Source organism: Oncorhynchus gorbuscha, linkage group LG10, assembly GCF_021184085.1.
Source record: "Oncorhynchus gorbuscha isolate QuinsamMale2020 ecotype Even-year linkage group LG10, OgorEven_v1.0, whole genome shotgun sequence".
NCBI classification, from domain to species: Eukaryota; Metazoa; Chordata; class Actinopteri; order Salmoniformes; family Salmonidae; genus Oncorhynchus; species Oncorhynchus gorbuscha.
In genome coordinates, this window is record NC_060182.1 from 43,044,783 (window position 1) to 43,070,061 (window position 25,279).

General features: G+C 41.6%; 1 protein-coding gene across 1 annotated transcript in view; it reads right to left on the bottom strand.

Moving 5' to 3' along the window:
- Positions 1-25,279, bottom strand: part of cpne5a (copine Va) — a 119,599-nt gene that overhangs the window by 67,593 nt on the left and 26,727 nt on the right. The window contains exons 3-4 of the mRNA XM_046364423.1: positions 11,888-11,934; positions 7,943-8,046 (exon numbers count right to left, since the gene is read on the bottom strand). Coding sequence (XP_046220379.1) covers positions 7,943-8,046; positions 11,888-11,934 — 151 coding nt within the window. The remainder of the gene's footprint in view (positions 1-7,942; positions 8,047-11,887; positions 11,935-25,279) is intronic.

Sequence of the window (25,279 nt, forward strand, 5' to 3'; positions counted from 1 at the left end):
AGAGAGGGAGGGGGAGAGAGAGGGATAGAAAGAGGGAAAGAACCTAATAAGACCAGCAGAGGGAAACGAATAGAATGGGAAGCACAGGGACAAGACAAGATAATAAATGACAAAACATGACAGTTTTTTATTATTTGTGCAAATTTATTACAAATAAAAAACAGAAATGCCTTATTTACATAAGTATTCCAGACCCTTTAATATGAGACTCGAAATTGAGCTCAGGTGCATCCTGTTTCCATTGATCATCCTTGAGATGTTTCTACAACTTGATATGAGTCTGCCTGTGATGAATACAATTGATTGGACATGATCTGGAAAGGCATACACCTGTCTATACAAGGTCCCACAGTTGACAGTGCGTCAGAGCAAAAACCAAGCCATGAGGCTGACGAAATTGTTTGTAGAGCACTTAGACAGCTTTGTGATGAGGCACAGATCTGGAGAAGGGAAAAATGTCTGCAGCATTGAAGGTCCCCAAGAACACAGTAACCTTCATCTTTCTTAAATGAAGAATTGGTCAGGGAGAACCCAATATTTACTCTGACACAGCTCGAGGGTCACTGACAGAGCTTTAGAGTTTCTCTGTGGAGATGGGAGAACCTCCCAGAAGGACAACCATCTCTGCAGCACTCCATCTATCAGGCCTTTATGGTAGAGTGGCCAGATGGAAGCCACTCCTCAATAAAAGACACATGACCGCCCACTTGGAGTTTGCTAAAAATGCACCTAAAGGACTCTCAGACCATGATAAACCAGATTTGATGGTCTGATGAAACCAAGATTGAACTCTTTGGCCTGAATGCCAATTTTCACATCATGTCTGGAGGAAACCTGGCACCATCCCTACGGTGAAGCATGGCAGTGGCAGCATCATACTGTGCGGATGTTTTTCAGCAGCAGGGACTGGGAGACTAGTCAGGATCGAGGGAAAGATGAATGGAGAAAAGCACAGAAAGATGCTTGATGAAACAGGACAACGACCCTAAGCACACAGCCAATATAATGCAGGAGTGGCTTCGGGACAAGTCTTTGATTGTCCTTGACTGACCCAGGCAGAACCTGGACTTGAACCCGATCGAACATCTCTGGAGAGATCTGAAAATAGCTGTGCAGCAACACTCCCCATCCAACCTGACAGAGCTTGAGAGGATCTGCAGAGAGGAATCGGAGAAATTCCCCAAATACAGGTGTTCCAAGCTTGTAGCGTCATACCCAAGAAGACTCAAGGCTGTAATCACTGCCAAAGGTGCTTCAACAAAGTACTGAGTAAAGGGTCTGAAGAATTATCAGTCACAGTACCAGTCATATTGCCCTCTTTGGGTACAGCGAGCACCATCCCCTTCTCTCTTGACCATCCCCCTCTCTCTCTTCCCCCTACACCAGGCTCTGTTAGGCAGGTCATAAATTCCCAGAGGAGATTGTTCCTCATGGCCAGACAGTATAGAGAGAGAGTGAGTTTTCATAGAGAGAACAAAGGAACTTCTTTCACCTCACAGAACTTTAGAACTGAACAATATTCATGTTCTGGAGAATGTATAAACGGTTGGTGAAGTAGCCAGCTATGAACTGGTCCGTTTGAGACAATACAGCCACATTACCATAACCCTGTTTATACAAGCCTCAGTTGTGAGGCTTGCATCTAATTGTTGTATAAAATGAATGAGTAAAGATGAAACTATTTGTGAAGTTATGTAAATGTGATTTTAAACTGTTTAATGAAGGAAACTCCAATTGCCTTTGGAGTTTAACTAAATCATAGGCCCGCCCTATGAGCACAGACATTGATCTGGCGTCGTGGGACAGCCCCTTTCTGCTCTTCCGAATATAATCCACACCTTGGGAATTTATCTTCAGACCATGCTTCTCTCAACTACGAGAAGGCTAAGTTTTGAGCCCATTGCTGAATTTTAAACCATACCACGGGTTTAAACTCTGAGACTATCGAACCGACAGAATAAGAACAAATCTTTGATACTAATTGCTAGTCTGCAGCTAGGAATTCGGTACCATTGAACGAGAAGACCGACAACCGCCGAAACATCTATTCTATAACAACATTGCTGAATGTTACTCTGAACTATCTATTCTAACCACGGCAGAGAGAGAGAGGGTGGACAAACTCCAACAGAAACTAACTTACCAACAGAGATCACGACGACACACTGAGCGTAAATATATATATTGATTGCAATTATTCCCAAATGAGTGAGCATTCATTTGCAAAGGATTAGCATTTCAATTGTTATAATTATCAACTTTGTAGTGTCTTATCTTTCGCGCCCCCCTCAGTCCCTTTGTCTAACAAGCCGCCATGCCGGTTTAGCCCACTAGGGCACATTTCCCTGTCATTTCCTTGTAACCAAATCTACTTCTACTGTGATTATTTAGTTAGTAAATAAATGATTTAAGACAATTGATGTATGGATGATTCATAGTGAAGACTGGGTTCGTGCAGATAACCAACAATTTACAACGTTTGGAATGAGACTAACGAGAGGTAAAGAATAATTCATTAATTAGAAGACTAATTGATCAGATATTAAAATATCTGAAAGTTATATTAGGAAAATTATAACTTTGTAATCTGAATATTATCCCTGGTGCCCCGACTTCCTAGTTAATTACAGTTACATGATTAAGTTAGTTTAATCATGTAATAATTACAGAGAATTTATTTGATCAAAATAAGACACGACAGGACACACCATTCCAGTTTTTTTCTTTATGTTCACTGCTTTTCCTTCACTCTGCGGTTCAACTCATCCCAAACCATCTCAATTGGGTTGAGGTCGGGTGATTTTGGAGGCCAGGTCATCTGATGCAGCACTCCATCACTCTCCTTCGTCAAATAGATATGCCATTGTGATATTTCAGTTTATTATTTTACATTTGCAGACATTTCTAAAAACCTGTTTTTGCTTTGTTGTTATGGGGTATTGTGTGTATCAACTATAGAATAATACTGTAACGTAACAAAATGTGTAAAAAGTCAAGGGGCCTGAATACTTTCCGAAAGCACTGTATGTGAATCGGGGGGGGGGATTAGTGTCACAATATTGATGCCTAGAGAAACGCTTCACACACATTACGCGTAAGTGAATACATTGCGTTCAATGAGATTGATGCATAGATATGGATAGAGTCGTTGACACATAAGTCAATTGCATTCATGTCTGTCAGTTCTTTCTCTCTCTCTCGCTATTCTCTAATAATCTAATCTCTCTCTCTCCATCCCTACTTCTTTTTCTTTCACTCTCTTCTCTTTGCCTTTCTCTGTCTCTCTTTCTACCTCTTCTTTATCCCACCTCATCTTCTCTCTTCAACCCCCTTCTTCCATCCCTTTCACCCTCTCTCTCCCTCCTCTCTCTCTTTCTCCCTCCTGTTTCTCCCTCTCTCTATCTATCTATTCTCTAACTCCCACTCTCCATCTCCGGTTTTGCGCCCCCTCAGGCTCTTGCGGTGGGGGAGATCTTTGTGGGCTATACTCCACCTTTTCTCAAGGTAGTAAGTTGGTGGTCTTTTGATATTCCTCTTGTGGTGTGCTTTGGCAAAGTGGGTGGGGTTATACCCTGTCTGGTTGGCCCTGTCCGGGGGTATCGTTGGACGGGGCCACAGTGTCCCCAGTATCTATGCTGCAATAGTCTATGTGCTGGGACTTGGATCAGTCTGTCTTATCTGGTGTCCTGTGTGATCTTAAGTATGCTCCCTATAGTCCTCCAAACTCTTTTTTTGCTTTCTCTCTTTCCCCTCCTGGAGGACCTTGGTGCCAGCCCTAGGACCATGCCTGACGACTTCTGGCTGTCCTGTCCCCAGTCCTCCTGGTCATGCTTCTGATCCAGTTTCTGCCTTTCTAAATGTGACTATGGAACCCTGACCTTTAACCGGGCACAGCCAGAAGAGGACTGGCCATCTCTCAGAGCCTGGTTCTTCTCTAGATTTCTTCCCAGGTTCTTGCCTTTCCAGTGAGTTTTTCTTAGACACCATGCTTCTACATCTGCATTGCTTGCTCTTTGGGGTGTTAGGCTGGGTTTCTGTACAGCACTTTGTGACATCAGCTGATGTAAGAAGGGCTGTATAAATACTGTATGAATACATTTATAAATACATTTAATTGATTATATTTCTTTCCCTCCTTCTTTTGTTCCCTCCCCCCTCCACGTCTCTATCTATTCTCTAATCCCCCCTCTCCATTTCTCTCTAAAGGAGGTAGAGCGAGAGAGACAAAGGAAGAAAAAGGGAGGTAGAGAGGAGGAGGGAGGGAGGGAGACAAAAAGAGAGAGAAGAGCGAGGGAGAGGGCGATTAGAGAATAGAGAGTGAGAGAAAACCAACAGACATGAATACAGTTGGCTTATGTGTCAACTACTTGATGCATATCTATGCGTCAATCTTATTGAATGCAAAGTATTCACTTAGGCATCATGTCTCTGATACTTATATTTAGGCGTCAATAGTGAGACACAAATCCCCCCCCCCGTTGAATGCAATGTAATCAACTAAGCATCATGTCTGTGAAGCCTATCTCTAGGCATCAATAGTGACACTAATCTTTCCCCCATTAAATGCAATGTATTCTCTTAGGCGACATGTATCTGATGCTTATCTCTGGGTCAATATTGTGATACTAATATTCCCCCAATATAATGCAATATATTAACTTAATTAAGGATCATGTCCGTGATGCCTATCTTTAGGCATCAGTATTGTGACACTAATTATCTCCCATTGAATGGAATGTATTGAATTATGTACCATGTATCTGATGATTATCTCTAGGCATCAATATTGTGACATCAATCTTCCCCCCATTGAATGCAATGTACTACCTTATGCTTCATGTATGTGTTGCTGCTTATCTCTATGCATCAATTGAGACACTAATTCCCAACTACTGAATGTAATCTTTTCACATAAGCGTCATGTTTCTTTATTCGTATTGTTTTGCAAAATGGGCATAAGTGGGTCGTAGCTCTACTACGTCCGATGTAAAATGTCCTCTGCGCCGGACCTAAAAATGATGCATGTTGCACCACCAAGCCCTTCTATAAGCTACTCCTGGTCATAGATTCCACGCCTAATATGGAAAAGGCAGAGGGTGTTAAATTGGGACCTTTTCATGATATGCACAGAAAATAACAGCAATTTATATTTTCAAAAGGATGTGAGTCTCGTGTTCATACAGTTGAAGTCAGAAGTTTACACACACCTTAGCCATTTAAACTCAGTTTTCACAATTCCTGATTTTGAATCCAAGTAAAAATTCCCTGTCTTAGGTTAGTTAGGATCACCACTTCATTTTAAGAATGTGAAACGTCAGAATAATAGTAGAGAGAATGATTTATTTCACTTTTATTTATTTCATCAGAAGTTTACATACATTCAATTAGTATTTGGTAGCATTGCCTTTCTATTGTTTAAATTGGGTCAAATGTTTCGGGTAGCCTTCCACAAGCATTCCACAATAAGTTGGGTGAATTTTGACCCATTTCTCCTGACATAAATTGTGTAACTGAGTCAGGTTTGTAGGCCTCCTTGCTCACACACGCTTTTTCAGTTCTGCCCACAAATGTTCTACAGGATTGAGGTCAGGGCTTTGTGATGGCCACTCCAATACCTCGACTTTGTTGTTTTTGTTTTTGCCAGAACTTTGGAAGTATGCTTGGGGTCATTATCCATTTGGAAGACCCATTTGCGACCAAGCTTTAAATTCCTGACTGAGGTCTTGAGATGTTGCTTCAATAATTCCCCCCCCCCCTCATGATGCCATCTATTTTGTGATGTGCACCAGTCCCTCCTGCAGCAAAGCACCCCCACAACATGATGCTGTTATGCAGGTGAATGAGGACCCAAAAGCGACTTGGCGAAAACAGAGTCTTTATTCCAGTAAAGGAAATAGGCAATACTCCTGGACAATCAGAGCAGAAAACAAAACATAAAAAAACGTAATTCCACTCGTAGTGACGAGGACAGACTGGAGACTCGACCATTAACTGTAGGTTGCCTCGGGAAGGCACCGACCGTAGCAGACTCAGACACCTGCTCACACGCAGCATCTGAGGGAAACAAGACACGACAGGGCGAGACAAAGACACAGCACGGCGAACAATATACAAGGATCCGACAGGACAGAAACGGAAAACAAGAGGAGAAATAGGGACTCTAATCAGAGGACAAGATAGGGAACAGGTGTGAAAAGACTAAATGATTGAGTAGGAGAATGAGGAACAGCTGGGAGCAGGAACGGAACGATAGAGAGGAGAGAGAGGGAGGGAGAGAGAAAAAAGGAACGAACCTAATAAGACCAGCAGGGGGAAACGAACAGAAGGGAAAGCAAAATGACAAGACAATATAAGACAAAACATGACAGATGCTGTCACCCCTGTTGGGATGGTGTTCTTCGGCTTGCAAGCTTCCCCCTTTTTCCTCCAAACATAACGATGGTCATTATGGCCAAACAGATCAATTTTTGTTTCATCAGACCAGAGGACATTTCTCCAAGAAGTACAATATTTGTCCCCATGTGCAGTTGCAAACCGTAGTCTGGCTTTTTTATGGCAGTTTTGGAGCAGTGGCTTCTTCCTTGCTGAGCAACCATTCAGGTTATGTCGATATAGGACTCATTTTACTGTGGATATAGATACTTTTGTACCTGTTTCCTCCAGCATCTTCACAAGGTCATTTGCTGTTGTTCTGGGATTGATTTGCACTTTTTGCAACAAAGTAGGTTCATCTCTAGGAGACAGAACGTGTCTCCTTCTTGAGCGGTATGATGGCAGCGTGGTCCCATGGTGTTTATACTTGTGTACTATTGTTTGTACAGATAAACGTGGTACCGTCAGGTGTTTGGAAATTGCTCCCGAGGATGAACCAGACTTTTTTCTGAGGTCTTGGCTGATTTCTTTTGATTTTCCCATGATGTCAAGCCTGAAGCCTGAAGGTTTGAAGGTAGGCCTTGAAATACATCCACAGGTACACCTCCAATTGACTCAAATGATGTCAATTAACAGAAGCTTCTAAAGCCATGATATAATTTTCTGGAATGTCCAAGCTGTTTAAAGGCACAGTCAACTTAGTGTATGTAAATTTCTGACCCACTGGAATTGTGATACAGTTAATTAATAAGTGAAATAATCTTTCAGTAAACAATTGTTGGAAAAATGACTTGTGTCATGCACAAAGTAGATGTCATAACTGACTTGCCAAAACTATAGTTTGTTAACAAGACATGTGTGGAGTGGTTGAAAAACAAGTTTAAATGGCTTCAACCTAAGTGTATGTAAACTTCCAACTTCAACTGTATTTCAGAACCTCATCTTTTCAAGTCAATCGCAAAATAATACACTTGTGTCTGATCAGATATTATCAAAATAATAGATGAGCTGCCACCTCCACTTATTTGCCCAGCCAGATGTCAAGGAACCAAATATATAGACGGCGATTCACTGAAACTAAAACAGAACGGTTGGATAACTTTGGTAGTTTCAGTAAAGCAACATAATGATAAATGCCTACAATCGCATTAGCCTACTTTATTCCAATATTTTTTGATATTCATTCCCACAGTAATTATTGATTGATCCATCCAGTTGTGGTTGAGAAAACGTGCATGCGCAGTGGTGGGCTTTGCGAAGTGATGGGACCTGCCTCGTAAAGTTCAGAACTGCCACAAGGATGCTAACAACCTAGTAATGGGCACTACCAAGCAACCATCATTATGAAGCTTCACATCTCATGAACCCGCATTGCTTAAGACTTAGCTACAACGAGTCTTACTTCTGGTTGGTGCAACAGGTGTAAATTCTGATCCCAAAGTCGGATGTCGCTACGCCCGACCTAGCATTTAAGACCAGTTTGTTTACACCCAACTGATGCAACCAGCTCCAAGTGTCTAGAATTAGGTATTTCCCAGTTGGCATGGAGACCAAGAGGTTGGTCACTTACACATCAAAGCGGAGGTTCTGCTTCTCTTCAAAGAAGAAGTCCAGGAAAAACTTCCGCACAAAGTTTGGATTCAGCGTGTTGTCAATCACCTCTGTTCTGCCAAACTAAAACAGCACCCAGGGAAAGAAAATACAGAGGTGACAAAGTGATGCTACGTGTAACAGAACCTCCAATTTCTGTTTAATCCACCAGAAAAGACAGAACAAATATTACAAGAAATATTAATGATTAAACTCAAATATACTAACCGTTCAAAAGTTTGGGGTCACTTAGAAATGTCGTTGTTTTTGAAAGAAAAGCACATTTTCTGTCCATTAAAATAACATCAAATTATCAGAAATACAGTGTAGATGGGCAAAAGAACAGAAGAACTCTGCCTAGAAGGCCAGCATCCTGGAGTCGCCTCTTCACTGTTGACGTTGAGACTGGTGTTTTGCGGGTACTATTTAATGAAGCTGCCAGTTGAGGACTTGTGAGGCGTCTGTTTCTCAAACTAGACACTCTCGTGTACTTGTACTTTTGCTCAGTTGGGCCTCCCACTCCTCTGTCTACTCTGGTTAGAGACCGTTTGCGCTGTTCTGTGAAAGGAGTAGTACACAGCGTTGTACGAGATCTTCAGTTTCTTGGCAATTTCTCACATGGAATAGGCTTCCTTTCTCAGAACAAGAATAGACTGTTTCAGAAGAAAGGTCTTTGTTTCTGGCCATTATGAGCCTATAATCGAACCCACAAATGCTGATTCTCCAGATACTCAACTAGTTTAATGAAGGCCTGTTTTGTTGCTTCTTTAATCAGCACAACAGTTTTCAGCTGTGATAACATAATTGCAAAAGAGTCTTCTAATGATTTTAAAATTGTACACTTGGATTAGCTAACACAACGTGCCATTTTTTTTTTAACTAGGCAAGTCAGTTAAGAACAAATACTTATTTTCAATGACGGCCTAGGAACAGTGGGTTAACTGCCTGTTCAGGGGCAGAACGACAGATTTGTACCTTGTCAGCTCTGGGATTTAAACTTGCAACCTTTCGGTTATTAGTCCAACACTCTAACCACTAGGCTACCCTGCTGCCCCGTTGGAACACAGGAGTGATGGTTGCTGATAATGGACCTCTGTACGCCTATGTAGATATTTCCTTAAAAATCTGCCGTTTCCAGTAGTTATTTACAACATTAACAATGTCTACACTGTATTTCTGATCAATTCAATGTTATTTTAATGGACAAAAAAATTGCTTTTCTTTCAAAAACAAGTACATTTCTAAGTGACCCCAAACTTTTGAACGGTAGTGTGTATATATATATTTTACTGTATAATCTTTGTAAATTATCTCATAAAAAGTACTGGTGGAGTTATGTCACACATGCAGCTAATAACAATATATGGAAATGTCTGCTCTATCCAAAATGCAACCAACAGATTGCAGCATTACCGTAAAAATGTAGGAGGCAAGTGAAAGTGGGAGAAGGTGATGAACTTTTCTTTATCCAAAATTGGTTAAAGAATATTGTGATAAATGAAGAAGTTTACCTGTTCCATTTAAGGACCAAAAAATGTGCAGATGTGCCATACATGTTGCAAGCTAGTTGGGAAGAGATATTTGATTTGCCAATTCAATGGCACAGGGTTTATGACCTGATAAACAAAGCATCGCCGGATTCAAAACTTCTAGTTTTTCAATTTAAATGATTATTCAAAACTCTTGCAACCAATAGAATGTTATGTATATGTGGGATACCACCATCCTAGCTCTGCAGAATCATTACTAGATCACTTGTTTTGGTACTGCTAATATGTACAGTGCCGTGCAAAAGTATTCACCCCCTTGGCGTTTTACCTATTTTGTTTCATTACAACCTGTAATTTAATATACATATGGCATATATAAAATATATGGCAATTAGAAATCAAAACTAGATGGTTTTTAGAGATAGATGGGAGGGGCTGATGGTAGCTGAACTGGGGGACTAAAAACAAATAAAAAAGATAACTAAAGTAAATTATACTGTGTCCGTAAAATGTATATAGTATGTTTAAGCTAGAAGTAAAAGCTGAAGTATTGTTGTCCATTAGTTTACTTAAATAAGGGGATGGGTGGTAGGGTTAGGGGAAAATAATACACATCAGGGATTGGAAATTATGCAGACAATTACATTGATAGAACCCACAATCTATCTGCAATATTACAGATGATTGTTTTATAAAGAAGATAACAGAACCTAATCAAAACATAATCTCTGTGATAGATATCAGTATAAGCCATTTGATAATCAATGACATAATGCCACTATAAATCTAAACATATGAACGTTTACATCACTAGCAATAACTGCACATGTTATCTGCCTGGCAATCAGACACTAATCCCCATTGGGCAGAGTGCCTGGCTGGTATGCTCCTATAGCGCAGAGTAATAAACTGTTGATCCCTGCACTGCCTCAATACCCAGCTCATGTCCTTAGTGCCCAGTGCACATAATCCCAGCTATCAACTCTGTCCCTCCCAAGCCATTATTAGGCCTGGGAGGGTAGTTTATTGGAACCCTACAGCCTACCTGGTATCCATCGACCAAGGAACGTCCCATGATACACTTCCACCTGTTCTATTTTGGGAGGCGTTCTTGAGGTACGATTGGTTAACGGGTAGTGGATTTGGGTACTGGAATGTTAGAATATAAATTGTGTTGTTTAAGGGGAAACGCTTTCAATTATTGTGAAGTGACTGAAACTAAGAGTTCTTAGTTATAATATGTCAACGCTACAGTACAGAGGAAACAAATGCATTTACTCAGCACCATTTTAATCTTAGTTTACACTAACACTTAAGTGCGTATAGTTTTCAACCCTTAGTGTTGGTGTCTCAGTGTATGTGGTAGTGAACAGAAATAGAGAGAAGGGGAATAAGGCAAGGTTCTTTGGCTTGTGAGTCTTCACTAAATGAATGGTGCAAATATGTCTGCAGCTGGCTATGGAAAGTTTACTCTGCTGATTGCTTTACAATAATGATGCCCTCTCATTGATTAACCCTGCCGCATTGAATAAGCAGGTGGAAGACATTTTGCTGTAAGGGGATGAGAGATAGAGAGAGAGAGAGAGAGAGAGAGAGAGAGAGAGAGAGAGAGAGAGAGAGAGAGAGAGAGAGAGAGAGAGAGAGAGAGAGAGAGAGAGAGAGAGAGAGAGAGAGAGAGAGATAGAGAGAATGTTGTGGATGTGAATATTTAATGAGCCACTCTAGAGCTCTAGACATTTGGGAAAATGTGGCTTGTTCACTACCTGAGCCTATCCTATCCTTTCTGCTTCTTACCCCAGGCCATTCTACACTAATAGGAATGATGGTCAAATCCATGCCAATTACTGATCATGGCTAGTGGTGCCTTAACCCACTAGTTAGTTAAGGAATGTGCTGGGCAGTGCAGAATGTTTGAACTTGTGGCATTCAGACAAGTGACACTAATGTCTCAAAGGTTTTCTAATGAATACTGCTCATTGATATACAAATGCAACCACCTTCGGCACACTTATGTGGTTTTGGAATAATCCGAATAGAGTAATATCAGGAAATCCTTTCATTGTCAGTGGCTCAGCTACCTACTGGGCACAGGCGTCAGTTGAAAGTCTAGTTTTGATTTACATTTAGGTTCAAAGTTAGGTGAAATAAGGACAAAATGCCTTTATGTTGATGCCTTATTGCAAATCCAAAGAGTTTTCTACGTTGATTCAACGTCATCACATCAATTTTTGGGGGTTTGAAATGATGTGGAAACAATGTTGATTCAACCAGTTCTTACCCAGTGGGGAAAAAAGAGGATGGAACAACATGAGTCTCAGTCCGGAGGGTTCTTACATTTTTCCCCAATCATAGAAATCAGTACATGTAAGTTAGCAGAACAGTGACTAAAGACGAAAATGCAAAAAGCTGAAAATAGAACTTAATTTTCCACTCACCTCCATCCACTCTTTGGTCCCGATACCTTGAACATACAGCACAACCACTGCATTGAAAGAGACAGAGTTAAAAGAAGGCCATAAGATAACTTCTGAGTGTAGACTATTCAATAATGGGCAAGTCTTCAACAAACTAAAACCAAAATGTCAAAACATTAAATTAGAAGAGAAAACTAATTTGGTAGAATAGGTTCAGGTTGGTCACATTCATTTAAAACAGCTCATCAGCGGTTGAATGTTGGGCATTAGCAGTATAATCCACTTCGCTCTGGCTTCGTGAAAGGCAATTAAAAAAAGGATCTCTTCTAATGACCAATTAAGAACATTGAGATAACAGCATCGGGGCAAGTGTCCGAGTACCTTGGCAACGTTACTGTATTTGTAAATGCTGTTCACTGCACTCATGGTAGGTTTGTCACACTGAGGATTTTTGCTAGCTAATGCAAATAGAAACCACTTTGGCAACGATTATGCATAACTATGCCGACGTGCTGCCCAGATACAAACCACTTGTGAAATGCCACATTAGAGAGCAAAATCCCTCGGATAATAGTTTAATTTTTTAAATTGTACCTTTATTTAAGCAGGCGAGTCAATTAAGAAAAATTATCCTGTAGGGACGGGGTTAAAAAATAAAATAAAATATGTAAGACCAAACAGACAACACAGACAGAAGACACTGGCAATAGCACAATTACAAAAGGAAACAAACAGTGTGTGTGTGTGTGTGTGTGTGTGTGTGTGTGTGTGTGTGTGTGTGTGTGTGTGTGTGTGTGTGTGTGTGTGTGTGTGTGTGTGTGTGTGTGTGTGTGTGTGTGTGTGTGTGTGTGTGTGTGTGTGTGTGTGTGTGGAGGCATGTGTATGGTGTGTGTGAAGTTAAACAAACATGCTTCCTTACATAAGGCAACGCAAACTAGTGACATCCGGTGACAACTAGAAACACTTACAGTACATGTCTCAACAACCTGTTCATCTATTTAAGCTTTGAACTCCAGGACACAATTTCAAGACTAGGGGGCTGAGTAGTGAAAGGACCTTTTTCTATGCTTGGTTAAAACCGTCAGGACTCTTAGTCTAAAACAAGATTGAGATCTGAGCGGATAGACAAAATGGCAACTTTCCTAAGAACGTACCAGTGTTTGAGCCTGCGTGTTGCTAGTGATGTCCACCGAACAGCACAGTAGAGATCACAATGGTGAGTTAGACATCTCTGATTGGTGACAAAAGAGCTACATGATACACAGGGTCAAGAGCTTTCAGTGTAGAGCTGTTGAGGCTTGCAACATGAATAGTATCACCATAGTACAATACAGAGAGAAAAGTACAATGAATCAACTCCTTTTTGGCAGCAAAGGAAAAACTGACTTTGTGCCGGGAATAAAACCCAATACGCAGCTTAAGTTCTCTATATGGGTGGTGGAGCTCAACTTGTCATCCACTTACACTTGCCCCATAGAATGTCCTTCCAAGGTAGTAATTTAATGGTTTTCTGAGAATTTAGTATTGGAAAATACAATGCATTTTGTTTTAGAGGAATTCAGAACAAGCTACAAATCGTACAGATTATGTTGAATGATGTTTTTGTTTTTTCAAAAGCTAAGCTGCTGCCAGTTGAATAAGAGAACAGTGCCATCTGGGTTCGATTTGACAGGTTTGACCAGTAATCCCAATGCACTTCAATCTCTGCACCAAGACATTATGGTCCACAGTGTCAAGTCTATGAAAACAGATAAACAATGCAGCTTCCTATCCAGGGCATAGTGAATATCATTGAACGTTTTCAAAGTTTGAAACCCACCAAGCCTGTGAGGAAATAAACTAGTGAGGTCATAGAGGAGTTAAAGGGCTGCCTGGCATTTCTAAAGATGAAAGCACCAAAATTCACAATTACACAGACAGTGTCACATCTTACATCAGTGTCTGTGAGGAAAACTTAATTCCAACCAGCACTTTTTTCAAATTCAACAACGACAAAACTCTGGTTCACTGCTGAACTCAGAGTACTGTGCTCAGCCAAAGAGGTGACACATAGGATCAACAACAAAGAGGACTATAGAACTGCTAAACTGCTGCTCAACAAGGAGATTGAAGTGGCCAAAAGTCGTTACGAGGAGCGGCTAGAACAACAATTCTCCACGAACGACCGCTTGTCTGTCTGGAAGGGTCTCTGAATGAGTTCTAAATGTCATTTTAAATCACAAAGAGCCCTCAGCCATCAAGAGTCTCCCTCAGCTATCTTGCCCCTCAACTGACAACACCCTCAGCCATCAAGCGTCTCCCTCAGCTATCTTGCCCCTCAACTGACAACACCCTCAGCCATCAAGCGTCTCCCTCAGCTATCTTGGCCCTCAGCTCAAAACACCCTCAGCCATCAAGAGTCTCCCTCAGCTATCTTGCCCCTCAACTGACAACACCCTCAGCCATCAAGCGTCTCCCTCAGCTATCTTGCCCCTCAACTGACAACACCCTCAGCCATCAAGCGTCCCCTCAGCTATCTTGCCCCTCAGCTCAAAACACCCTCAGCCATCAAGAGTCTCCTCAGCTATCTTGGCCCTCAGCTCAAAACATCCTCAGCCATCAAGAGTCTCCTCAGCTATCTTGCCCCTCAGCTCAAAACACCCTCAGCCATCAAGAGTCTCCTCAGCTATCTTGGCCCTCAGCTGACAACACCCTCAGCCATCAAGCGTCCCCTCAGCTATCTTGCCCCTCAGCTCAAAACACCCTCAGCCATCAAGAGTCTCCTCAGCTATCTTGGCCCTCAGCTGACAACACCCTCAGCCATCTGGACTCTCTCCACCCTCCCCCACCCCCCACTGACTACTTTCTTCCCTGTCCCCCTCCCTCCCTCCTTCTAGCCTACACCAGACTGGCCTCTTCCTTGTCATCACAGAAAAGGAGGTGAACAAGCTCTTCAGAAGGCTGCAAGTCCAGACCGGATTTCCTCAGCCACACTAAAGAACTGTGCTGACCAGCTTTCCTGTTTTCACGCACATATTCAATCAGTCTCTAGAACTATGCACTGTACCTGGCCGCTTCAAATCCTCCACCATCATCCCATTCCTGAAGAAACAAAAGGTGACCGGCCTGAACGACTACAGACCTGTAGTGCTCATGAAAACCTTTGAGCACCTGGTCCTGTTCCATCTCAAAGAGAACAAAGCATGTTAAGATGGGAAAACATCGTTCAGACTTCCTATCTACCAGCACGGGGGCGCCACAGGGTTGCATGCTCTCCCCCCTTCTCTACTCGTTCTACACCAATGACTGCACCTACAGCGACACATCTGTCAAACTACTGAAGTTTGTTGATGACACCACACTAGTCAATCTCCGACGACGACGACAAGTCCAAGTACCATGGATAGGTCGACCGCCTGGTGGCTTGGTGCAGTCACAACATCCTGGAAATCAACACAGTCAAAACAGTGGAGATGGTGGTTGACTTCAAGAAATGACCTCAAGAAATATACGGCCAAGTCATTACAATTCCTGGGGACTATCATCTCCCACAACCTCAAGTGGGAGGACCACATCACAGAGATGACCAAGGAGGCTTGGCAGAGAATCTACTATCTGTCCCAGTTGAGGAAACTCAAACACTCTCTGACAATTCTGGTTCGGTTCTACACATTCATCCTAACCCCTTCTTTCAGCATCTGGTTTAGGTCTGCGTCTGACCGCTGTAAGGGCAAACTTCAGTGCATCGTCCAGTCTGTGGAGAAGGTCTTCGGCTGTACCTGCCCAACATCAAGGACCTGCAGACCTCCAAGATAAGGAAGCATGCAGGTAAGATCATCGTCGGCCCTGCCCTCCCCAGACACCCCATCTTTCAAAGACAACACTTTGGCAGACGGTTTAGGTCAATCATGACCAAAAACGCTCAACAGTTTCTTCCCCAATGCTTGTGGCCCTCACCAACCGGCCATCAGGCTCATAGAGATGAAGTGACTTTGAATTGGGCCGATTACTGCACCTTGTATTCTAATCTGCATTATACTGCATTTACACTATGCACACTTCACACAACACTGTATATATTCACCATGGCAGCATCCCTCCCTCTGCTTATATAAATATATCCCCTCTATAAATGGTATATTCCAACTGAAACCAGCCTATACTGCAGAATGTTCTGTTTTATGTTTCCTGTACTGATATGATATATTCTGTATGATATCAATGTGGACTTCTGTCTGTATTCTGTTTGTATATTGCATATAGCTGGCAGCACCTTCACAAGGTAAGGCAAATTCTGGTTTTGTGTACTTGGCTAATAAAGGGTATTCTGATCATGTACATCACTGGTAGTGCAATGAAGACGTCTACCAAATAAAGTCTACCAAAGTTGACTCTGTGTTTGTAAGTACGCCAGGTAAAGGAGGTGAGACTGAGACAGACAGGACAAGGCAGATATATGAGAGTTCCCAGTAGTGCCCTGTTTTCTTTTAAGTAAAAAGAACAGCTGTAATAAAAGACTAAAATAGTCTAATTCCAAAATGCTACAGGGCCTGATTGAGCATTAGTTAGCACCTAGCAATGCAGTCCATTAAAAAAATGGAACTCTGCCAGGTATTTCCCAGTCAACAAAGTAAACAGATTCAGTGGATATCCGGGGTGTCTTACAGAAACAGCCATTAAAGATTGAACCACAACATGGAGCGAATCATTCTGAGAAGATGAGAAGTGTATCCCGGTGCTATAGGAATCTTCCAGGATGAGAGAGAAACTAATACTCCTTCAGATGAATCTTGGGGACAGATGAGAGAAACCCATAGCCTGGGTCCCAGCATCAGACGGATAGTCTGGTTTATGGAAAGTGACTGGTAGAGGATAACCCATCTGGTGGGAAAGTGCAGAGTCAAATCAAAAGGAGCTGCACGCCAACTTTTCTACTCTGGCTTCAGGACCAGGTAACCAGCTGAACTGAAATAAAATTCAATCAATTTTACACGCTTAGAGAAAAATATGCTATCTACAGTAGAACCTGGGGCACTGAGGGGGGCGTGTCGCGTCTTGCCAGTTCCTGCTCCACTTAGCTTTTTTATTGCTCTTTTTGCATTAATTATTACCTTGTTTGCTCAGAATGTTTGTGCAATCATTTCCTATGACCGACAAAATAATTTTGGATTATGAATTGGAAGCTATACATTTATCTCTCAGCCTCCCAGATCTGGAAGAAAACATCTAGTCCCTTGTTTCCCGCACAGCGACCTTACTTGTTGCTCCTGACCGAGATGACCAAACCAGAGGAAGAAAAAAGCTAGGCTGACAAGATGGGCTACACCTCCTCCTCTTTACTAGTATCCTGATGGCTAATGTCCAATCGCTGGAAAATACATTTTGTGAACTCAGAGCAAGGCTGTAATGGCAGAGGGACATCAGGGAATGCTGTGTCTTTGTTCCCAAGCAGATTTTTTATATAAACTCAGCAAAAAAAGAAACATCCCTTTTTCCGGACCCTGTCTTTCAACGATAATTTGTAAAAATCCAAATAACTTCACAGATCTTCATTGTAAAGGGTTTAACCACTGTTTCCCATGCTTGTTCAATGAACCATAAACAATTAATTATCATGTGGAACAAAGAGCCCATTAAGACACTAACAGCTTACAGACAGTAGGCAATTAAGGTCACAGTTATGAAAACGTAGGACACTAAAGAGGCCAGTCTACTGACTCTGAAAAGCATGTTGCAAGGAGGCATGAGGACTGCAGATGTGGCCAGGGCAATGTATTGAAATGTCCGTACTGTGAGACGAATAAGACAGCACCACAGGGAGACAGGATGGACAACTGATCGTCCTCGCAGTGGCAGACCACGTGTAAACAACACCTGCACAGGATCGGTACATCCGAACATCACACCTACGGAACAGGTACAGGATGGCAACAACAACTGCCCGAGTTACACCAGGAACGCACAATCCCTCTATCAGTGCTCAGACTGTCCGCAATAGGCTGAGATAGGCTGGACTGAGGGCTTGTAGGCCTGTTGTAGTAAGGCAGGTCCTCACCAGACATCACCGGCAACAACGTCGCCTATGGGCATAAACCCACCGTCGCTGGACCAGACAGGACTGGTAAAAAGTGCTCTTCACTGATGAGTTGCAGTTTTGTCTCACCGGGGGTGATTCGTGTTTATCGTTGAAGGAATGAGCGTTACACCGAGGCCTGTACTCTGGAGCGGGATTGATTTGGAGGTGGAGGGTCCGTCATGGTCTGGGGCAGTGTGTCACAGCATCATCGGACTGAGCTTGTTGTCATTGCAGACAATCTCAACGCTGTGCGTTACAGGGAAGACATCCTTCCTCCCTCATGTGGTACCCTTCCTGCAGGCTCATCCTGACATTACCCTCCACCATGACAGCCACCAGCCATACTGCTCGTTCTGTGAGTGATTTCCTGCAAGACAGGAATGTCAGTGTTCTGCCATGGCCAGCGAAGAGCCCAGATCTCAATCCCATTGAGCACATCTGGGACCTGTTGGATCGGAGGGTGAGGGTTAGGGCCATTCCCCCCAGAAATGTCCGGGAACTTGCAGGTGCCTTGGTGGAAGAGTGGGGAAACATCTCCAGCAAGAACTGGCAAATCTGATGCAGTCCATGAGGAGGAGATGCACTGCAGTACTTAATGCAGCTGCACCAGATACTGACTGTTACTTTTGATTTTAACCCCCCTCCCCTTTGTTCAGGTACACACTATTCCATTTCTGTTAGTCACATGTCTGTGGAACTTATTCAGTTTATGTCTCAGTTGTTTAATCTTATGTTCATACAAATATTTACACATTAAATGCAGTTGACAGTGAGAGGACGTTTCTTTTTTTGCTGAGTTTACTTAAATCATACTTCATTAACATATTTTAAGTATATTTAAAAGGATCTAAATCGGAACAATTTGAAATACATTGAATGCATTTCATTTCAATTTTATTAGCATGTAAGTATATTAAATGTATTTAAAATTATCTAAATTGGGTAAAAAAAAATTGAGTTTAGGAAACCCTGGTATATTAGATAAAGAGCAAAACAAATATATCTTGAATACATCTTAAGTATATTTTATGTGTATTTCTCATAAATTTGAAATATACTTAAATGGTATTTGAATTAGAATTCCTTTCTTTACAAAAAAAGTGTATTTTTGATGTGTTTCATGTCTACTTTTACAAATACATTTGTACTCATTAACCACATTAGCTTTGTATGTAGAGGTTACCTTGATTGACTAAGGCATCTTCTCAGCCAATGTTAACATGCTATTTTACAAAGCAGTTGTGGATGGAGCAGCAATTTACAAGTAACACTTTTGAGAACTGTGCACCACTGGCATTTCACACTTTAGTTGTTCACATTACGGTAAGAAATGTACGTTCCAATAAAATGTGAAATAAGTCATATGTAATGTGTAATTAAAAGTACAACCTTATTCAGTTTTAAAATTAACATCAAAACATTAGTAAACATTTATAAATCAAAATTTCAGCTGCATAAAAGAATGATGTGGAATATGTACATTTTTGTGCAAATGCGTTATTGAAAGTATGCTTTAAAAATATTTTGTGGACATTTAAATATAAATGTTTTGAAAGTATATTTACGTATATTTTCTTGAAATCTGAAAAAGTACACTCTCAGGAAGCATGTTCCTCAGCTGTGCATTATTCATTATGTGGAATAAACAATCGTTATCATTGTCAACTTTCTCTGCACTGTTCTGAACAGGAATTCAGAAAGTTTTTCAAAACTCCTTACTTCAAAACTACAGTGCCTTGCAAAAGTATTCATACCCCTTGGATTTATTCATATTTTGTTGTTACAAAATGGGATTAAAATTGATTTAATTGTAATGTTTTGTCAACAATCTACGTTAAATACTCAAATGTCAATGTGGAAGTTTTTTTTTTTTTTTTTTTTGGAAAAGATCGATCGAAATTAAATAACCAAAATATAGTCAATGCATAAGTATTCAGCTCAGAGTCGAAACATTCTAGAAACACCATTCTCTGCAATTACAGTGGTGAGTCTTCTTGGGTAAGTGCCTCGACACACTTCTGTTTTGGCGCTCTACGGATAATTCCGTCAACCTCATGGCTTGGTTCTTGGTCTGACATGCACTGTCAACTGTGGGCCCTTATATAGACAGGTGTGTGCCTTTCCAAATCATGTCCAATCAATTGAATTGACCACAGGTGGACTCCAATCTAGTTGTAGAAACATTGCAAGGATGATTAGTGGAAACAGGATGCACCTACGGTGGGAAAATTACAAACTTTCTTATGCACATGCTCTGTATAAGCCTTAAACCTGTACATTTCCACTGTCTATATCTCTCATGTAAGAAGAAGAGAGTGACCAGTTTTTGGTCCATCCTGTTCTTTTCCTATCTTTTAAGGGCACAGCTGTGTGGAGATATCAAGAGAACAGAGCTTGAGCAGCAGCGACAATTCTATCAGCTGAAAGGAGTGTCACAAAACTGGAGTTATCACTTGTAGGTACGCTACGTTCCCACCATGATCTCACACACCTGCTAAACAGCCATGTAGACAAAGGTTATTCATGTGATTGTAAACCACTACAGAATTGCAATTCTTCTAATAAAAAGTTGCTGTTTGAAGAATCTAGTCTCTCTTCCTTTCTGGTTAGAATTTCCATGACACACACAAGCTCAATTTCGATTCTCATAGCGAAGGGTCTGAATACTTAAGGTAAATAAGGTATTGTTATTTGATTTTTATATACATTTGCAAAATGTATAAAACCTGTTTTTGCTTAGTCATTCTGGAGTATTGTGTGTAGTTTGTTACGGTACAAAATGTGGATATACACTAACAAGAATATAAACGCAACATGTAATGTGTTGGTCCCATGTTTCATGAGCTGAAATAAAAGCTTATTTCTCTAAAATGTTGCGACACAGATTTGGTTACATCCCTATTATCTTTGTCGAGATAATCCATCCACCTGACAGGTGTGGCATATCAAGAAGCTGATTAAACAGCATGATAATTACACAGGTGCACAATAAAACGCCACTCTAACTTGATGTCTCAAGTTTTGACGGAGTTGGCGTGCAATTGGCGTGCTGACTGCAGGAATGTCCAGCAGAGCTGTTACCAGAGAATGTAATATTCATTTCACTACCATAAGCCGCCTCCAATGTCATTTTAGAGAATTTGGCAGTACGTCCAACCGGACTCACAACCGCAGACCACATGTATATGGCATTGTGTGGGCAAGCAGTTTGCTGATGGCAACATTGTGAACAGAGTGCGCCTTGGTCGCAGTGGGGTTATGGTATGGGCAGGCAAAAGCTATGGACAATGAACACAATTTTTTAAAGGTATCAGTGACCAAGATATGCATATCTGTATTCCCAGTCATGTGCAATCCATAGATTAGGGCCTAATGTATTTATTTCAATTGATTTATTCGTCACACCCTAATCTTTCACCTGTCTTTGTGCTTGTTTCCAACCCCCTACAGGTGTCGCCCTTCTTCCCCATTATCCCCAGTGCATTTATACCTGTGTTCTCTGTATGTCTGTTGCCAGCTCTTTTTGTTTGTCAAGCTGAACAGCGGTTTTCCCCTTGCTCCTGTATTTTTGTAGTTCCTGTTTTCTAGTTTTCCCAGTTTTTACCATTCTGCCTGCCTTTACCCTGAGCCTGCCTGCTGTTCTACACTTTGTCACCCCCCCTGGATTATTAATACCTGCCTGCCCTGACCCCAAGACTGCCTGCTGTTCTGTACCTTTTGCATCTGGATTACTGACCTCTGTCTGTCAAGACCTGTTGTTTTGCCTGCCCCCTGTTCTAGTAATAAACTTTTGTTACTTCGACATTGTCGGCATTTGGGTCTTCCCTGAAACATGATTTTATTACCTTATATGAACTGTAACTCAGTAAAATCTTTGAAATTGTTGCATGTTGCGTTTATATTTTAGTTCAGAATATACAGCATATCATATCTCAAATAGTCATTTGGTTTCTTATTCTATGATCTATAATTTCCATACTATACAGTTGAAGTCAGAAGTTTACATACATCTTAGCCAAATACATTTAAACTCAGTTTTTCACAATTCCTGACATTAAATCTGAGTAAACATTCCCTGTCTTAGGTCAGTTAGGATCACCACTCTATTTTAAGAATGTTAAATGTCAGAATAATAGGAAAGAGTGATTCATTTCAGCTTTTATTTCTTTCATCACATTCCCAGTGGGTCAAATGTTTACATACACTCAATTAGTATTTGGTAGCATTGCCTTTAAATGGTTTAACTTGGGTCAAATGTTACGGGTAACCTTCCACAAGCTTCCCACAATAAATTGGGTGCATTTTGTCCCATTCCTCCTGACAGAGCTGGTGTAACTGAGTCAGGGTTATAGACCTCCTTGAAGTTCTGCCCACACATTTTCTATAGGATTGAGGTCAGGGCTTTGTGATGGCCACTCCAATACCTTGACTTTGTTGTTTTTGTTTTTGCCAGAACTTTGGAAGTATGCTTGGGGTCATTGTCCATTTGGAAGACCCATTTGCGACCAAGCTTTAAATTCCTGACTGATGTCTTGAGATGTTGCTTCAATAATTTCCCCCCCTCATGATGCCATCTATTTTGTGAAGATTACAAGTCCCTCCTGCAGCAAAACACCCCCACAACATGATGCTGCCACCCCCTTGCTTCATAGTTGGGATGGTGTTCTTCGGCTTGCGAGCATCCTTCTTTTTCCTCCAAACATAACAATGGCCATTATGGCCAAACAGTTCTATTTTTGTTTCATCAGACCAGAGGACATTTCTCCACAAAGTACAATCTTTGTCCCCATGTGCAATTGCAAACCGTAGTCTGCAGTTGCAAACCGTAGTCTTTTTTATGGCAATTTTGAAGCAGTGGCTTCTTCTTTGCTGAGTGGCATTTCAGGTTATGTCGATATAGGACTCATTTTTACTATGGATATAGATACTTTTGTACCTGTTTCCTCTGGCATCTTCACAAGGTCCTTTGCTGTTGTTCTGGGATTGATTTGCACTTTTCGCACCAAGTAAGTGAATCTCTAAGAGACAGAACGCGTCTCCTTCCTGAGCATTATGATGGCTGCGTGGTCCCATGGTGTTTATACTTGCATACTATTGTTTGTACAGATGAACGTGGTATCTTAAGGCGTTTGGACATTTCTCCCAAGGGTGAACCAGACTTGTGGAGGTCTACAATTTATTATGAGGTCTTGGCTGATTTATTTTGATTGTCCCATGATGTCAAGCCTGGGATTGAAGGTAGGCCTTGAAATACATCCACAGGTACACCTCCAATTGACTGAAATTGTGTCAATTAGCTTATCAGAAGTTTCTAAAGCCTTTGACATAATTTTCTGGAATTTTCCAAGCAGGTTTAGGCACAGTCAACTTAGTGTATGTAAACTTCTGACCCACTGGAATTGTGATACAGTGAATTATAAGTTAAATAATCTGTCTGTAAACAATTGTATGAAAAATTACTTGTCATGCACAAAGTAGATGTCCTAACCGACTTGCCAAAACCGTAGTTTGTTAACAAGAAATTTGTGGAGTGGTTGAAAAACAAGTTTTAATGACTCCAACCTAAGTGGATGTAAACTTCCGACTTCAATTGTACATAAACACGAACCGGTTCAGCATGTCCAGGAGCACATTGTTGACCAGGGCCTGGAACACAGTTGGTCAGCCCAAATGGCATAACTAAGTACTCATAGTGCCCACTAGCCATGTTAAAGGCAGTCTTCCACTCATCTCCTCTCCATATCCAAACCAGATGGCACGTGTTCCGAAGGTCCAACTTGGAGAAGATGGTCGCTCCCTCAAGAGGTTTGTAAGCCAAGGAAGGTAGAAGGTAACGTTTTTTTACTGTGATGTCATTAAGGCCCCTGTAGTTGATACACGGATGCAGGTTTGGTCCTTCTTCCAACAATGACGAACCCTGCGCTATATTACATTTCAATGTACTCCTCCATAGCCTTGGTCTCTGGCCCCGATTGGGAGTAAAGATTTCCCCCGAGGGGGTGTAATAGCTGGGAGAAGTTCAATGGCGCAGTCGTAGGGTTGTTGCGGAGAGAAGTAGCCCGGGCCTTGTTGAAGACTCCCTCTCCGCGGGAATGGCGGAGAGGTTTGAGACTTCTCTCAAGCCTGCAGGGAGACATCCTGGAGCAGGCTGGGCCGACTTGGGAACAACCCACGATAGCACCAGTAGCCCAGTTGATCAGGGGATTGTGCTTCTGGAGCCATGAATATCTCAAAACACGGGTACACATTTAAAAAAAAATATATATATTATTTAACCTTTATTTAACCAGGTAGGCTAGTTGAGAACAAGTTCTCCTTTACAACTGCGACCAGGCCAAGATAAAGAAAAGCAGTTTGACACATACAAAAACAGAGTTACTTTTACACCTGCATTGTTTGCTGTTTGGGGTTTTAGGCTGGGTTTCTGTACAGCACTTTGAGATATCAGCTGATGTACGAAGGGCTATAAATAAATTTGATTTGATTGGATTTGATTTGATTTCAGTTACACATAGAATAAACAAACATACAGTCAATAATACAGTATAAAAAAGTATATATACAGTGTGTGCAAATGAGGTAAGATAATGGAGGTAAAGGCATTAAAATAGGCCATAGTGGCGAGGTAATTACGATATAGCAATTAAACACTGGAGTGATAGTGTCATGTTTTGTCTTATATTGTCTTGTCATTATGCTTTCCCTTCTGTTCGTTTCCCCCTGCTGGTCTTATTAGGTTCGTTCCCTTTTCTATCCCTCTCTCTCCCCCTCCCTCTCTCTCCTCTCTCTATCGTTCCGTTCCTGCTCCCAGCTGTTCTTCATTCTCCTAAACTCACTCATTTAGTCTTTTCACACCTGTCCCCTATTTTGTCCTCTGATTAGAGTCCCTATTTCTCCCCTTGTTTTCCGCTTCTGTCCTTGTCGGATCCTTGTTTGATGTTCGCTGTGCTGTGTCATTGTCTCGCCCTGTTGTGTCTTGTCACCTTCAGATGCTGCGTGCGAGCAGGTGCCTTAGTCTGCTAAGGTCGGTGCCTTCCCGAGGCAACCTGCAGTCAATGGTCGAGTCTCCAGTCTGTCCTCGTTACTACGAGTGGATTTAAGTTTTTTTATGTTTTGTTTTCTTCTTGAGTTGTCCAGGAGTATTACTTCTGCCATTGACTGGAATAAAGACTGTTTTTCGCTAAGTCGCTTTTGGGTCCTCATTCACCGGCATAACAGATAGATGTGCAGAAGATGAATGTGCAAGTAGAGATACTGGGGTGCAAAGGAGAAAAATAAATAAATACAGTATGGGGATGAGGTAGTTGGATGGGCTATTTACAGATGGGATATGTACAGGTGCAATGATCTGTGAGCTG